This window comes from Cricetulus griseus, unplaced genomic scaffold, assembly GCF_003668045.3.
Source record: "Cricetulus griseus strain 17A/GY unplaced genomic scaffold, alternate assembly CriGri-PICRH-1.0 unplaced_scaffold_281, whole genome shotgun sequence".
Classification (NCBI taxonomy): domain Eukaryota; kingdom Metazoa; phylum Chordata; class Mammalia; order Rodentia; family Cricetidae; genus Cricetulus; species Cricetulus griseus.
In genome coordinates, this window is record NW_023277010.1 from 9,288 (window position 1) to 25,350 (window position 16,063).

The 16,063-nt window shown below is 43.3% G+C and overlaps 2 protein-coding genes across 2 annotated transcripts; one reads left to right on the top strand and one right to left on the bottom strand.

The window, feature by feature from the left end:
* The first annotated feature begins 2,457 nt into the window (after positions 1 to 2,457).
* LOC113839038 (GRB2-associated-binding protein 2-like) lies at positions 2,458 to 4,516 on the top strand. Its single transcript, XM_035453796.1, is given in 3 exon segments — positions 2,458 to 3,175; positions 3,178 to 4,026; positions 4,029 to 4,516. Coding segments are annotated over 3 exon segments (1,962 nt in total). The 5' UTR covers positions 2,458 to 2,550.
* A 4,849-nt stretch (positions 4,517 to 9,365) lies between these two features.
* Positions 9,366 to 15,180, bottom strand: LOC113839037 (mothers against decapentaplegic homolog 1-like; the record flags this gene model as incomplete). The annotated part of the gene is made up of 3 exons (XM_027434498.2): positions 9,366 to 9,519; positions 12,918 to 13,174; positions 14,959 to 15,180. Coding segments are annotated over 3 exons (623 nt in total), but the record flags the coding sequence as incomplete, so codon positions are not given.
* Positions 15,181 to 16,063: the final 883 nt, after the last annotated feature.

Below are 16,063 nucleotides of genomic sequence, written 5' to 3' on the forward strand. Positions count from 1 at the left end.
GCGGTCACCCCAATCACCAGGCGGATTCGAGAGCTTGCTGCAAACTGCACGAGACTTTATTGTAATTTAACGAACTAACCCCATGTTAGCTCGGGTCTTTCACCCACCCGCCATGGCGGACAGCTAGAAAAGACGTCTCCTTGGGTCTCCCAAAAGATCTTATAGAGCAGCGTAAGGGGAGTGTCTAGGGGTATGCACAGGCTCACGATTGGTGTGCTTCCAGGCTTGGAGGGCTTGCCCTGTGTTGATTGGTCAACTGGTTGTTATGGCCCATAGGCCCTCCCAGGGTGGTTGCTATGCTCTTACGTCATTGTCGTGTGCTTGTCCGTAAAGCACACCCAGGGTCGTAAAGCATAGCGCCACCAGCTAACTTCTGATTGGTTCCTTGTCACAAGACAGGCATCTGACCTCTAAGTGACTAAGGTTCCTTGTCACGAGACAGGCATCTGACCTCTACGTGACCAAGGCAGGTTTATGGCAAGCACGTGTTCGGCTGTTATGGCTGCCAAAAGGAAGCTGGTTCCTTCATTATCATATCATTAAGATAGCCATATTTGCTGCAGCTTATGCCCAAATGGCCAAACTTTTAGCCTTGGCCATGGCTCTACAACTCTTCCTCAGGGAAGCACTAAACATCTATACTGATAGTCAATATGTAGCTCAAATTGCCCAACCCTTGGAAATGTCTGTCTATGTTGCCACTCTCTCCAGAGTTCAAGACAGTTTGTGTGCTAGGGCAATGGAGTGAATCTGTATATGTGGGGCATCTTAATGCTGATAACCATTTGCCAGGACCTCTCAGTGAAAGAAATCACATGACCAACAGGTACACTCATATCATTGCAGGTTCACAAGAGCTCACTAGAGCACAATCCTTACATAAGCGCTTTCCTCTCAGAACAGGGTCCTTACGATTTCATACTGGGATAACCAAGGAGCAAGTTGTTTAAATAGTTAAAAATTGCCCTCTTTGTGTGGAATTTCTTCCAGTGCCTCCCTTGGCAGGTAATTCGTGAGGACTGTTGGCCAATCACCTGTGGCAGATGGATGTAACGTATGTGCCATCCTTTGGAAAACTGCAATATGTTTATGTTTCTGTAGATACTTTTTCCAGACTAATATTTGCCTCTGCCCATTCTGGTTAAAAGGTAAAAGATGTTAAAAGCCACTGTTTGCAGCCTTTTGCTTACATGGGTGTCCCAAAACAAATTAAGACTGATAATGACCCTGCTATGTCAGCAGATGTTTCAATCAGTTTTGCCAAGATTTTGAAATTAGCCCCAAAACTGGCATTCCTTACAACCCCAAGGACAGGCTATTGTGGAACATGCCAACCACACTTTAAAAGCCTATTTAGTTAAAGTAAAGAAGGGGGATCTTGAGGGTCACCTTGGCTCCCCTAACTCTATCACTTATTTTATCTTAAATTTTTAAATTTGTGGATGATTCTGTTAACTCCTTAGCAGACCATCATTGGCGGTCCACTGCACAGAAAAGACATTTGGTTAATTGCAGAGACCTTATCTCAGGCCTTTGGAAAGGGCCAGATCCAGTTTTTGTGTTCTGGGTTCTGTTTGTGTTTTCACACAGGATGTCGATGCTCCAACTTGGGTTCCCGAGGGTTGTGTGCACCTGGTTCCTGCTGAAATGCTTCAGCCATCTAATGACTCATTGGGTGTTTGGATCCAGCCCCCAAGGGGTCTTAAGGGTTGTTTTCCAGCATAACCACAGGAACCTCCTGTTTTTCTGATCTTTCCCAATAGGATCCTGATGTGAACCCTTTGACCTGGTATTTTTGTAAGTTTGTATACAAGGCTGTTCCACAATTAAAGTGAGGGACTGTGTCTCTGAAAGTGAACCAGGCAACTTTTGGTTCATCCAAATCTCCAGGCTTTAGCCTGATACTCGGACTTAGTGGTGGCCAAGAGGAGCCACAAATTGAGGTCCCACAGAGAGCAAGAAAGAAAGGGAATCCTGCGAGATCACTGTCAGAAGGCTGGTAAGAAAGTAAGGAGTTGTGAGGGTGGATTGCAAAAGGTGCTAGAAAATAGGCACCTCAACTCCTAAGAGAGTTGGATTGGAGAAAGGTACTGGATAATGGATGCCTCAACTCCAAAGAGAGTTTGGCTGTAAAGGCACTGGAAAAGGGGTGCCTCATCTCCTAAGAGATTTGGATTGTAAAAGAACAGGAAAAGGGTTACCTAAACTCCTTAGCCAGTTGGATTGGAATAGAGATCACAGTCAATCACACAGATAATGTTTAAAGAGACTGGTAAGGTTTCATTTTTAACTTTGGATTAAGTAATAATGCTAAGAAAATTATTAAAGAAACACAGGAAACCCTCCACTGAGGAATCACTCCCCTGTGAGCAGCACACCAGCAGCCAGCAGACCCAGCAGCCCGAGACCTTGTCCACTCAAGCCCGCTGTGGGCTCCAGTCAGCCAACAATGATGTGCTGTGCACAGGCTGGCTGGAGAAATCACCTCCTGAGAAAAAGTTGGGGCACTATGCTTGGAAGAAACGCTGGTTTATCCTGCGGAGTGGTCAAATGAGTGGTGCCCCAGGTGTTCTAGAATACTATAAGAATGAACATTCCAAGAAACCCCTGCAGATCATCAACCTAAACTTCTGTACGGAGTTGGGTATACACGTGACCTTTAGCAAAAAAGAGCTTGAAAAGAGTTTTATGTTTGATATCAAGACCAATGAGCGCACTTTCTACCTGGTGGCTGAGACAGAGGCTGATAGGAATAGGTGGGTCCAGAGCATCTGCCAGATCTGTGGCTTCAGTCAGACTAAAGAGAGCACTGATACACTGAGAAACCTTTCTTCAGTCAGTCATAGGCTCAGCTCTTCACGAGCTGAATTCAGCAGCTCCAGTCAGCCCCTGCTCCAAGCAAGAAGGTCCTCAGCCTGTTCACAGTCTAGCCAGCCACGTCTAACAAGCCACACCCAGCCTGCCTCGTCTACCAGTGCATCTCAGGAGCATCAACACTTGCACCAACACATAATTCGAAGGAGAGAAAATGCAAGGAATGCCAGCTTCTCTCAGAGCACCTGGCAGGAGAGTGATACAGCTGCACAAAAACTTGCCCAGGGTCATAGACACTGTATCAACAGAGTCAGCAGTCAGGTCCATGACTTCTCTAGCCTTCCAAAGCCAAGCCAATACAGTGGTTTTGTCCCCCCTCTAGCCTGGCTTCACACAGTCACACCAAGGGCAGTTTCACAGTGTCTGCGGCAGATAGTAAGGATGTGTACACCTTCAAGGCACCCAGAAACACCCCACGTAGGGAATTTGGAGACCTCCCCATGGACTCAGCCACAGCTCCCCCACCACTACACCCCAGGACACCACGGGGGTGCAGCCTTCAACAAAGACCGCCAGACAGTGACTACAAATACCCAACAGGAGGTGGAAGAACCGCCTGCTGGCGTGATAAATCTCCAAAAAACACTATCATGGTTCAATCAGACAATGCCAGCTTCTCTCAAAGCAACGTACAAGAGAGTGATACAGCTGCACAAAAACTTGCCCAGGGCAATAGACACAGTATCCACAGAGTCAGCAGTCAGGTCCATGACTTCTATAGACTTCCCAAGCCAAGCCAATACAGTGGCTTTGACATCCCTTGTAGCCTGGCTTCACCCAGTCACACCAAGGCCGGCTTCTCAGTGTCTGCTTCAGATAGTGAGGATATGTACACCTTCAAGGAACCCAGAAACACCCCGTGTAGTGAATTTGGAGACCTCCCAGTGGACTCAGCCATAGCTCCCCCACCACTGCCCCCCAAGACACCTCGGGGGAGCAGCCCCCAACAAAGACCGCCAGACAGTGACTACAAGTACCCAACACGAGATGGAGAAACCGCCTGCTGCCGTGATAAATCTCCAAAAAAGACTATCGTGGGTCTACCAAACAATGCCAGCTCTGATGACAACTATGTGTCTATAAACCCAGGTTCTGACATCCCCATGAGCACAATGCCCCTTCACATTGCCAGCCGAGGAAGCGAGATCCAGCCAGCCCTGTCTATCGCCACCTCAAGCCTGGCCGAAAAGCAAAGCCAGAACCCCTTTACTTGAGAAACAACACTGTTATCAATGAGCTCCCTTTCAAGTCACCTGTCACCAAGCCTTGGTCCACGGTGAACAACACTTTCAATCACAGCTCCTCCCAGTACTGCCGTTCCATCTCCATTACTGATTCTGGAGACTGTGAGGAGAACTATGTCCCTATGAAGAACCTGACGTCTTCATCTCCTGTACCCAGTGGCACTAACAACCCAGCTCCAAAAAATTGTACTGGTAATGTGAATTACATAGACCCAGACTTCAAGCAACCCTCCCCAAGCCCTCAACACAAGCCATCCACATCATCGATCATATCAGATGAGAAAGGAGAATATGTCCAAATAGATGAAGAAAAGAACCAGGCCCTACAAAAGTCCATTCAGGAATCGACAAAGATGCAACAGTCGTGAAGGTCCTCCAAAGATGCCAAGCTATGGTAACGATGGCCATCCCCTGACACCTCTTCTCCTTTGTGAGTTTTGTTCAAAAGACGTATGTATATTCTGTATTATGGTGTGGCCACACATGTGTGTATGTAGTGTGATCGTAAATGTGTGACTGTTAACAAAAGAATGCTATTGTGTTGTCTTTAAATTGTGTAATTGCTGGGGAAGGAGCAACAGTTGTTAAAATACAGGTTACTTGGGAGGGAAATTTCTGCTTTTTTTCCCATGGAGGGTGAAGACCTGTGGATTTCTTCCAGACTGGTATGGTTTCACGGGGCAGGACCCCTGAAGCAGTGGCCCAGGTGATCTGAATATTTGTTTTCCTTAAAACTTTTTCAGTTAGAAATGGTAGTGGTCACAGGCAATCACTTTTAAAAGGAAAAGGGAGGAATATTATATAGAAATGATACTTTGTATCAGAATGGATCCTCATTTGTTCATATTAGTTAGGTTTTCTAGATATATAGATATTCTTCAAACCATTCAAAGACCTAAGGAATATATGACATTTAAATATAAATGGTTTAGGATTTTACTTGACAGTGAGACACAAATTCTCCTGGCACAGCAGTTACATCTGAGAGGAAGATGGGCATGGAAGAAATAAAGTTTGCCTTTGATGTGGCAAACTAGCCATTTGGGCAAGAAGCTGCTCTTTCCTGAATTGTTTGACTGTTGCTTTATACACTGGACATGCAGAGCCCACAGGAAAGTGACTGCTGAAACAAGATGGACACTCATAAAAGGTTCTGGCTTCAGGGAAGAGTCTGCCAGATATTCTACAGGACAGAGAAAAAGGTGAAGGACAAACTGCCAATGCAGGTGGAGAGTTTAGAATTTCCTGCTTTGCTGAGAAGTCTGTCAGACACATTGTGACCTGCAGGCTAAAAATGGATGCCCCAACATTACCAAGAACCTTTGGGTGACTGTCTAGGAAGCAAGATGTGTCTGTCATTTCTAGAGTTTATATATTATTGTTCTATGGTCTTTGATGGAGTTGAAGATAGATAGTTATAGAAACACACTAAGATAGAATGTTAAAATCTTATAGTTCTTACTTGATAACTGTTTGTTATATATAAAGAAGGGGTAGATGTTGGGACCCAGACACCACAGGGTCTCTGAGTTGTTTTCCAGCATAACCATGGGTATACCCCTTTTATCTGAACTCATCCTACTAACATCAATATCTTGTTGTGAACCCTTTCACCTGGGGTTTTTGTAAGTTTGTATTTTAGGCTGCTCCACAATAAAGGTGAGGGTCATTCCCTCAGAAAGTGGACCAGGCATCTTGTCATTCATCCAAATCTCTAGGCTTTCACCCGATACTCAGACTTGGTGTTGGCCAAGGGCAGCCACAGAGCAGCATGCACAAACAGACTCAGCCATCTGCTGGTATAGACTATCATGGTTCCACAGCAAGGGTTAACACTGTCATCCTAACATGTCACAGATTTTCAGGTTTAAAATAAACCCAGGAGCCAGAGTCCTCTGGGAATACATCATGGCTAAAAACTAATCAAAATGCCTTTCTTTAGTCAACATGACTCCCAGAAAGAATTAAATATGTGTTTGCTCATGTCAAGTCATTTTAAGTGGAAAGCGAAATTATTTTTATATTATATGTACATGCTTAACTGTTCTGTCTCTTCCCATGTGTATATAGGAAATGCTCATGCATATGATTAAATAATGGTAATTATTTAATCATATGTGAAGAATCTATTTCACAACACAAAGTGCATGTATGTATGTGTATATGGACATATATATGTAATGCAAATCTGACTTTTAATGAACACATATATTTCAAGCGGTAGCTTTAAATATGGAAATCACCTAACAGATCGTTGATTCATCCAGGTTCTTTATTTCACAGAACAAAACAAACAAAATAAAACACAATGACCCTCTCAACAGAAGCTGAGTACTCCTATCAGACCTGTCTGTGCAATAATGGTATGTGCACACATATAAAATGCACCATAAGGCTCTTCTTAAGTCCAGTCACACAGGTACATTCTTCTCCCCTTGAGTCCAGGCCAGCACCCCCTCTCCCCAGGCTCCTGCACAGCTCTGACCAGCGATGCTATTTTCCAGAGGTTTGTGAGATTGCAGGAGGGGGGGGCCTGAAATCTGACTCACTCTCACTCACCGCTGTGCCTTTAGCACCAGGCAGTCGTCGTTTAACTGTGTGGAGCAGATATTTAACTGAGCATTGAATGAATGATAATCACTGTTATGAACAATTGAAAAAATCCATGCTTCATTAATGTCCTTTTCCCATCGTTTTGGAAGTGTGGGTATCATCATGTGCTGTCTGGAGGGTACACCCTTGTACTGGGGGTGCTTCTGAATAGCTGAATAGAGACTTCACATTCCCTCTGTGTGGGTGTCTCTTTCTCTCTTTGGTTCCGAGTTTGAAGCAGGGTCCTTAGAATTGCTGAGGTCATGTTCTGCTCACTGAGCCACACCCAGCCCTAAACAGAACTAACAATTATTCTGTATCTGATGATAAGGGCTTCACACTTTGCCTGTGGCAGCGTGCCCTGTCCTTCAAGGCACAGCCATGTTGGGCTTTGGGATTTCCTGACACACACATCATCACCTGGTGTCTGGTGGAGCACTGAAGATCATTGGAGCTTTCCCACAAGACAATAGACTAAGGGACGTGAATAATTTATATAGAACGTGAAGATCCCATTAATATCATAATTTAAAATAACAACTTCCCCCAGCAATAACAATCATTAAAAGCAATAAAGACGTCATATGTTTCTGGAATTTATAAGCAGCATGACAAACGCTGTCCACACAGCAGCTGGTAGGGAGCAGCACCTACAACCTTAGAGGTGAGGGCCACAGCTGTGGGCAGAGGACTGGCAAAGACTGGTGTCACCCCAGAGGCATGGGAAGCAAAGCAGAGAGCCTTCTTCTCTTCTCAGCCAATACCCAGGCTTTTGCTTTATTTCAGATTCTGGGGGTCTCTTGCATCTCTTGGCTTGTTGCCCAACCCTCCAGTTTCCAAGTCAACAACCTAGCTCCTTTCTATCTTGCTTCTTTCTCTTGCCTCTGCTTCTGTTATCACATGTCCTATTCTGACACTGCTTTCTTCTTTTCCCTTTGAAGACCCTTGAGGCTGCATGGGACACATCTGGATGCACTCTCCATCTTAAAATCTGAGGCTTAGTCACTCATGCAGATCTCTTTTTGCCAGTAAGGAGCCTAAGATTAGAGTACTGGTGAGCTGGAGATTCCCAGAAACACCACATCGTAATTTTAGCACGTGAAACATAACAAAAGGAGCCAGTAAGCTTTCCATGTGTAAAACTATGCCACCTGGAGGTGGAAGGATGGCTCAGTGCTTAAGAGCACACATACTGCTCTTTCAAGAACTGGAGTTCAGATCCCAGAACTCAGATCAGGTGGCTCACAACTGTCATTCTCCAGCTCCAGGGGTATCTGATGTCTCTGGCCCATGCTGGCACCTATACTCACACCCCAAACACACTATTTCCTTTCTCCTGACTTTATATTACTCTGCTCTTTTACCAAGCCAGGTTCTGTGTCCTCACTTTACCAACTGAGCTTTTTGTATCTGGCTAGATCACTCAAAAACCACATCTTACTGATCCCAAATTTTAAGAAGCAAAGAAAGAAAATGACACATTTTTAATCAAAGGATTCAATAATGGAAGGTTTATGTAAAAATTTTTAGTAGAGAAAACCTGCTAGTGTTGGAATAAAGGTACTCAATGTATAAGAGCAGAGGAGAATGGAAAAATTAACAAAAGAAAACTGTAAAAAAAATAAAATAAAAATGTTTGAAATGGATTCCAATAGGGATCTTCTTTAAACCTGTGAATAATGAACACAGTTTCCAGGTTTGGCAGACAATTCATTTGGAAATTAAAGCCTATGTCTGAATTGTAAACTCCATAAAAACTGCTCATTGAATTCAAGCCTTTCATATACTGGGCACTGAAACACAAAGCCAGTTGATTTGCAAATAAAAGGAATTATTCATTTGTTCTCACAGTTTCAGGAATTAACCAGCTGCTTTACTGCAGTGTAGAGCAGATGAGATAAATGACAGGAAAGGAAAAATCAGACAAAACTCTAAAAAACTGAAACACAGTAAATTCAGACACCAGCTTGCTCATTTAAGACAACAAACTGAACGTTATGGCATAGTCTATATTTGTGGTCATCATTTCCTTTCCCCCACCCCACCGACAAATAGCTTCTAGATCCACTAGCCATTTAGACTATTCCTAACCTCCAAATATTCTGTATACACATATTAGCAAGGAGCAAAAGCCTGACGTCATTCAGACAGCACTACAGTCAGCATACAGCTTTAGAAAGAATACTGTGTATGTCATAAAGACTCACCTTTAAAAACAAACAAACAAACAAATAGTTTTAAAACGTTATGAAAACCCATCAAAAGATGATTCAGTGTGGGCTCAGAACCTGATGAAGTGCTCACTTCAAAGACTATTAAGGTAAAACTCTGCCAAACACTCCCAACAAAAGAACTGCTCAGGGTTGTTGTTCTTCTAATAGATAAATTGTCACTGGCCTGGCCATCTCCTTTAAAACTATACACAAAAGTCCTGCTAAAAGTCAACATTTTAGTTGATCCTACAACAGAATGTCACAATGTAAACTAAACAGATTCTTGATTTCAACAGCATGTTACCAATGTTTGTTAATTTCTCAATCCAACAGTTGGTCACAGAGGTCAAGTTTATCAAGGCTCCCTTGTCAGGTTTTCACCCGTCTGACATATCCATCCTTCAAGTACATGCAAGGTTCAACATTTGCAAGAGACAGAAGCCAGAGGCCCTTTAAGACACTGAGGAAATAGGATTGTGGGGCGAACCCATCTGGGTAAGAACTTTATCCAGCCACTGGAGAGGGCCATGCAGATGTATCTCAATCCAGCAGGGGGTGCTGGTAACATCCTGCCTGTGGTACTTGGCTCCCCAACCCTAGGAAAAAGAAAGCACACTGGTGTCATTTAATTCTCTATCCCATTGAGTCACTCTACCAAGTAAAAATATCATATGATCAGTTCACATAATTATGTATGGACTCATGGATATGTCCCACAAGAAACAAACATACCCCAAACCAAAGGTCTATCCAAGGACCCCAGGATCACCTATTTAGTCTGGTGTAGTGGCACATGCCTTTAATCCCAGCATTCGGGAAGCAGGAGCAGGCAGATCTCTGTGAGTTCCAGGCCAGTCAGCGGTAAAGAATGAGACCTTGTTTCAAATAAATAAATAAAATTACTAGTCTTGGGTAATTGAAAATTTAAAATACTTTCAGTAGTTGTTTGAATAAAGATATTTTAGATGGGTGGTGGTGGTGCACGACTTTGATCCCAGCTTTCAGGAAGCAGAGGCAGGCGGATCTCTGTGACTTGGAGGCCAGTGTGGTCTACAAGAGCTAGTTCCAGGACAGCCTCCAAAGCCACAGAGAAACCCTGTCTCGAAAAAAAAAAACCAAAAAATATATTTTAAATATTTATTTCCCACTACATTACTGTTATGTTACTTTTCTTACTTACTTATAGTTTTGGATTTTTCAGATAGGGAGGATTTGGTTTTTAACGTTTATTAAAGTATGATTTTATGTAAATACCAAAACTCATCTAAAATAACATGAGACTGCCTATTAATGGTAGAAAGACACCCTGCATCATTTCTCCAAGACACTGGGAGGAGCAGGGAATTGAGGTTCCCTCTCTGCAGAGCTACAGAAAGTGTGAAAAGCTTTTGAGGCCAACATATGATGTCTTGTGTGGTGATGGTTATGTTACAGTCACTGAGCTTTAAAGAAGATTTATTATTTAATATGTTTAATGTGTAAGCATCTAGTGCATGTGTATAAGTAACCCATGGAGGACAAAAGAAGGTGTCAGGTTTCTGAAGATGGAATTACAGGCAATTATGAGCTGCCTGGCATGGTGGTCGAAACAGGTCCTCTGGAAGAGCAGCAAGTTCTCTGAACTGCTGAGCCATCTCTCCAGCCAACCACCTCATTCTTTAGTAGGGTTTGTCTATCTTAAACCCCAAGCCATATCTATCATGCCTTGCACAACCTTCCTAGCTAAAATTTTTTTATGCTGTAGTATTATTATTAAACCCACTGGGAGCCATATAGATCTTGAAGATAAATGTTTTAGAAGCATTTTTTCTCTTTGTTTTGTCTTTTTGGAATAGTGGTAAAGTATTTGCCGGAAGAATAATGTTAACAAATTCTGAATGTAGTTTTTGGATAAAGAGATAGGTTATCAGCTTAGAGTACTTGCTGGTGTTCCAGAGGACCTGAGCTTGGGTCCAGAAACCCACAGCTTCTAACTCCTGCTACAAGAGATCTGACACCCTCTTCTGACCTCCATGGGCACACACACACACACACACACACACACACACACACTCAAACACTGATAAAAGAAAAGGAATAAATCTCTAAATACCTTGTTTTAAAGTAAATGTTTTTAGCTCTACAAAAGTAATAATCTACTGTTAGTTGTGTAATCAACAGGAACCAAATGCAAGGAGAAAGCTTATTGGAGCACAGGAACCAAAGCTTCTTTAAAAACTCAATAGTCAGCCGGGTGTTGGTGGTGCATGCCTTTAATCCCAGCACTCGGGAGGCAGAGGCAGGCAGATCTGTGTGAGTTGGAGACCAGCCTGGTCTCCAGAGCGAATACCAGGATAGGCTCCAAATCTACACAGAGAAACCCTGTCTCGAAAAACAAGCAAACAAAAAAACCTCACTAATCATAGTGCCATCAAGGGACATTGAGAATAATTACCAAGTTCCCAATGCCACCCAGCCCCATTTTACAGGTCAAGAGCAGAAGGTCTGAGAAAGTGCCTGTACCTCAACCAGTGAACACAACCACTAAGGAGTTGTTCTTCCTTCCCAACAATAAGCACATTGACAAGTTGCTGGACTCATTTTGAAAATCGTCTGAGCTAAAATGTGAAGTCAAAAAATAAATGGTGCTTGTGAATAATGAACAAGGAGAGACTCTGTGGTCTCATTTGTACAGAACACACAGGCCATCTTCTTTAAGGGGTAAAGAAAGGCCTCCGTTATGGTTAAAGAGGTACCACATTTGGCCAAAATTTGGAAAACTCCTTTGATCTGGATGGTGATGAACAAAGCCTGGCTGTGGACTCAACCCCAGTGATGAACACATCACTAAACAGGCCCAACAAAAAGTCAGAGAGCTTTTGAGGACAGCACATGAAAGATGACTGTCTCACCCTGGTGTGTAATTAACACTCTTCCTTAAGGTAAATTGAGATAAAGACTTATCTGGGAGACCTCAGAAACCAGGCAGTTACTAGACTGTCATCAGATACACACTTAAAAAATTAGTCTTCAATGGCTTCTTAAAAAACTTCCATGTCTTAGACATAGAAGAGGACAGAGCTAAGCGATGCCTTGGATTCTCTCCTTTCTGTGATACTACAGAACACTCAACGTGAATGGCAAGAGCCCTGCTAACTTCTGAAGTATACACAAGACACAAGATTTACTAGAAATACTTAAAAAATATGACCAACTTAATATATTTTCCAGTGTGGTTAACTTTCCACTTACTTATTTTGTTACATTTATTTCCCTTCTGCCCTGTGTGTGAGTGTGTATATACACACGTGGAAGCCAGAGAAAAATTAGAAGGAGTTGGTTCTGTCTTTCTATCACATGGGTCACAGGAATCGAAGTGCCATAAGTACCTTTTCTCCCTGAGCCACCCCACAGACCATGCAAGATCATACTATCTATAACCAATAAGCCCTGGCGTCCTGACCATACTAAAAGTGGAGTGAGAAGAACAAAGGCACATTTATTCAGCTGATCTCATAGAATGGTCGAGCATTTAAGCTTCATGTTAAATAAATACCATTTTCTATCATATTATAGTAGCTATGGGGCTGAGGACAGCCCAGTGGGTGGGACACTGGCACAGCTTACCAGAGCCCCAACAATGGGGTGGTAGAAGAACACAGGACAAGAATCCTAGATGTAGAGCTGAAGGATCAGGATTTGAAACTCAGCCTCAGCCAGCTAGAGGCCTGCCTGGACTATATTAAACACTTAGCTTGACCCGGAACAAACGGCAAAATGGATAGGGGGCAGGGGGAGATAAAGGTGCCTATCAACAAGCCTGGAGACCTGAGTTCCATCTCTGGGACCTGCATGGTGGGAGGAGAGGACTATATTCTATGTTCCCATGACAACCTCTTGGACAATGGTGCTCTCAGTGGGCACTGATATACCAGGAAGACACAGGTATACATATTGTAAATAGCAGGGGAGAGGTGGGGGTCAGGCCTGAATGAGATGGGCGGGTACTTCTCACCTTTACAAAACTCATTCGAATAGTGCACATTTTGGTGAGTTCATACACGGTCTCAAAACCATGGTTCACACACTGTGCCGGTAACTGAGCAAACTCTTGGTTGTTGAAAATTTTCACGCTACACCCACTGGGGATCTTGCAGACACTGGTGGGATGAAACCCATGATGGTAGTTGCAGTTCCGACTCTGCACAAATATGCTGCTGTCACTCAGGCATTCGACATACACTTCTCCTCCAACATAGTACAGGTGGACGCCTGTGAGAGGACAGACCATGTCAGTCATAGGCTGAAAGGCAACAGGCAGAGTCAAATTTGGCCACTCACATAACCATTCTGACAGACATCTAGCTAACTATGTTATGCTTGTGATAACCAGTGTGTTCAGGAACAAACAAGTTTCTCAAAAATAATAATGGTTGACATTTTCATTTTGGTATTTAATGTCCTGCTTAACCAGAGTTTAAAGTATACGTACGCTCTAAAAATAAAGCACAATAAAACCTGTAGTTTCATGGGGTATCCCGAGTGCTTAAAGTCTTCTGCATTTATGCCAAGACTAAATTGTTCAGAAAACTTCAGAGAGAGAGAAGGGATGATCAATAAACAGGGAGGAGAGAAACCCGGGTTGAAGAATTACTGCTGGAAGCAGTAAGACATGAGGTCTAGTTAAAAGCAGACACTTTTTAAATAGAAAAAAAACATACTGTGCGGAAAAAGGAGCTCACCGAAATAAGTACAAAAAACAATAATTGAAAACATCTTATAACTTAGGGTGTTGGAAGACCAGGCAACATTCCCCCTTCTCAGGAAGAAGGAGGCAGAGACCTGGATCCCCTCCTATTAAAGCTGGAAGAAGGAGAGAACCAATTCTGCAAATTTGTCCTCTGACTGCTTTGTGCCCCACTATCAGCACAAAATAAACAAAAGCAAATCTTCAAAAAGGAAGATGGACCCTCTGGCTAAGACTCACGAGGGAGTAAGAAGAGGCTAGCAAGCAGGCAGCTAGTGTGGCTTTGAGCTAAGAAGGTGCTTAGTTGGAAAGGCTTAGTAGAAAATGCTAGTGAGACTGTCTGAGGAAACACCATGTGGCATTTCTACAGACACACAGGGCTAAGACTCCAGTATCAGTTCTACTCACTGTGTCAGAAATCCATTTTGTTTAGTGATATACAGAGATATATTTAAGAACAAAAATATAGAGAAAACTATTTTTTGGTTTTTTCAAGACAGGGTTTCTCTGTGCATCTTTGGAGCCTATCCTGGCACTAGCTCTGGAGAGCAGGCTGGCCTCGAACTCACAGAGATCTGCCTGCCTCTGCCTCCCGAGTGCTGGGATTAAAGGCATGCGCCACCAACACCCAGTGAGAAAACTTTTTAAGAAGAAAAAAAACCCTTTTCCCTGATATCAAAAATGATGTCTTTTCATTTTAGAAAATTAAGAGAATATATGAAATATAAAGTTGTGGAAAATATTGACATTCCTTCAGCAACAGAGGAAAATGCTTGTTAATTAACAGTCTGCAATACTGTGTCTGGTTTTGCAATCATTAAAGCCTGTGTTGCAAACTCTCACATTTCTGTATGACTTGCTGCTGTAACTGTTTAACCAGGCTCCTTCAGCAGACCAGTATTGACACTAATTATCTACTATTGCAGTCATGACAAATGTCACTGGACGGTTTTTACTAATATCTATAAGAGACATTCCTGGAAGTTAAGCGGCTGGATCAAAGGATTTGAATCACTTTGCCAAATGACTTTTCAGAATGCTTGTGTTACATCAGCACTGTGAGTGCAATGATCAGCTGACCCACACCAGCACTGACACTGAGCTTACACAAAAGCAAAGTGTTCACACCTGCAAAGGGAATTGCTTTAATTTGAACATGGGGGCTGGGCATACCCTTGGTTTAGTGGCCATTTGGGAATCTCCTGCGAACAGCAGCATCTGAACATTTTGCATTTGCCACAAGAATGATGGGGTCACTTCTAGAGGAAGAAAAGATGAACATTTGCAGGATGAGTAAAGGGACACGCACCTTTTCCGATATGTCGCCTGGTGTTTTCTATTGTGGAGTTCCGGTTAATGTTGGAAAGCAGCCCAAGGCAGAAACGGTTCTTGTTGTTGGAAGGATCAGTGTAACCATCCACCAACACGCTTGTGGAGGAGGCCTGGAACGTATCACCCACGCGGTTGTTGAGCTCGTAGTACACAATAGAGCACCAGTGCTTTGGTTCCTCATAAACAACAGCTTGAACATCTGCAAGAAGGAAAGAACTTTGCTCACAGTTACTCCTGGAGCACCCCAACCAGAAACCCCATTGTAAAACTGGCTTAGCACGGTGGAACGAAGACAGGGAGGGGCAACTACGAGGATCACATGGGTCATTTCTGTGAGATCCAATGTACTTCTTACTAAGGGTGGCATTCTCATTTCATTGGGGAACTGGCAGAGATCCAATATACCAGCTCAGCAAGCCCGGCAACAGCACTTGCTGAATACAAATGACTTATAACTTGCTGGTTAACATACAGAAATAATTGAAATCACTCCTGCTGGCACACTACCTACAAGAAACACAGTGACCAATGAGAAAGCAAGTGGCACAGCAACAGGAGGGGCCTTGGCAGATCTCTGCTTTCTCGAAGCCCTGAGAATGAGGCTGATTTCTGAGTTCAAGGACATCCTGGGCTACACAGTGAGTTCCATGACTGCCAGGGATACACACAGAAACCCTGTCTGTGGAGATGGAGTTGGGGATGTAGACAGGGACAGAGTAGCACTGCAGGGATTCTGCCTCCAAGCAGGGTGAGCCTGAGTAGGGAGACAGTATAGTAAGGGATCCCAGAAACCCAGATCCCCAAAGCAGGAGCTGGAGAGATCGCTCAGTGGTTAAGACTGCTCTTCTTGGGGAGCCAAGTTTGGTTTCCAGCACCAATTAGTAGTTCACAACATGCTGTAAGTGATGGTCCTCGTCATCTGATGTCATCTTCTGTCCTCTGTGGACACCACCAGTCCCAAATACACATACACAAAGAGAAAAAGAAAATTCCCAAATCAAGCCCTGCCTGCAGTCTGATCCTTGTAGATATACAAAATAATAAATGCCTTTTTTAGAACTCTCTAAACACCCTCAAAGTTC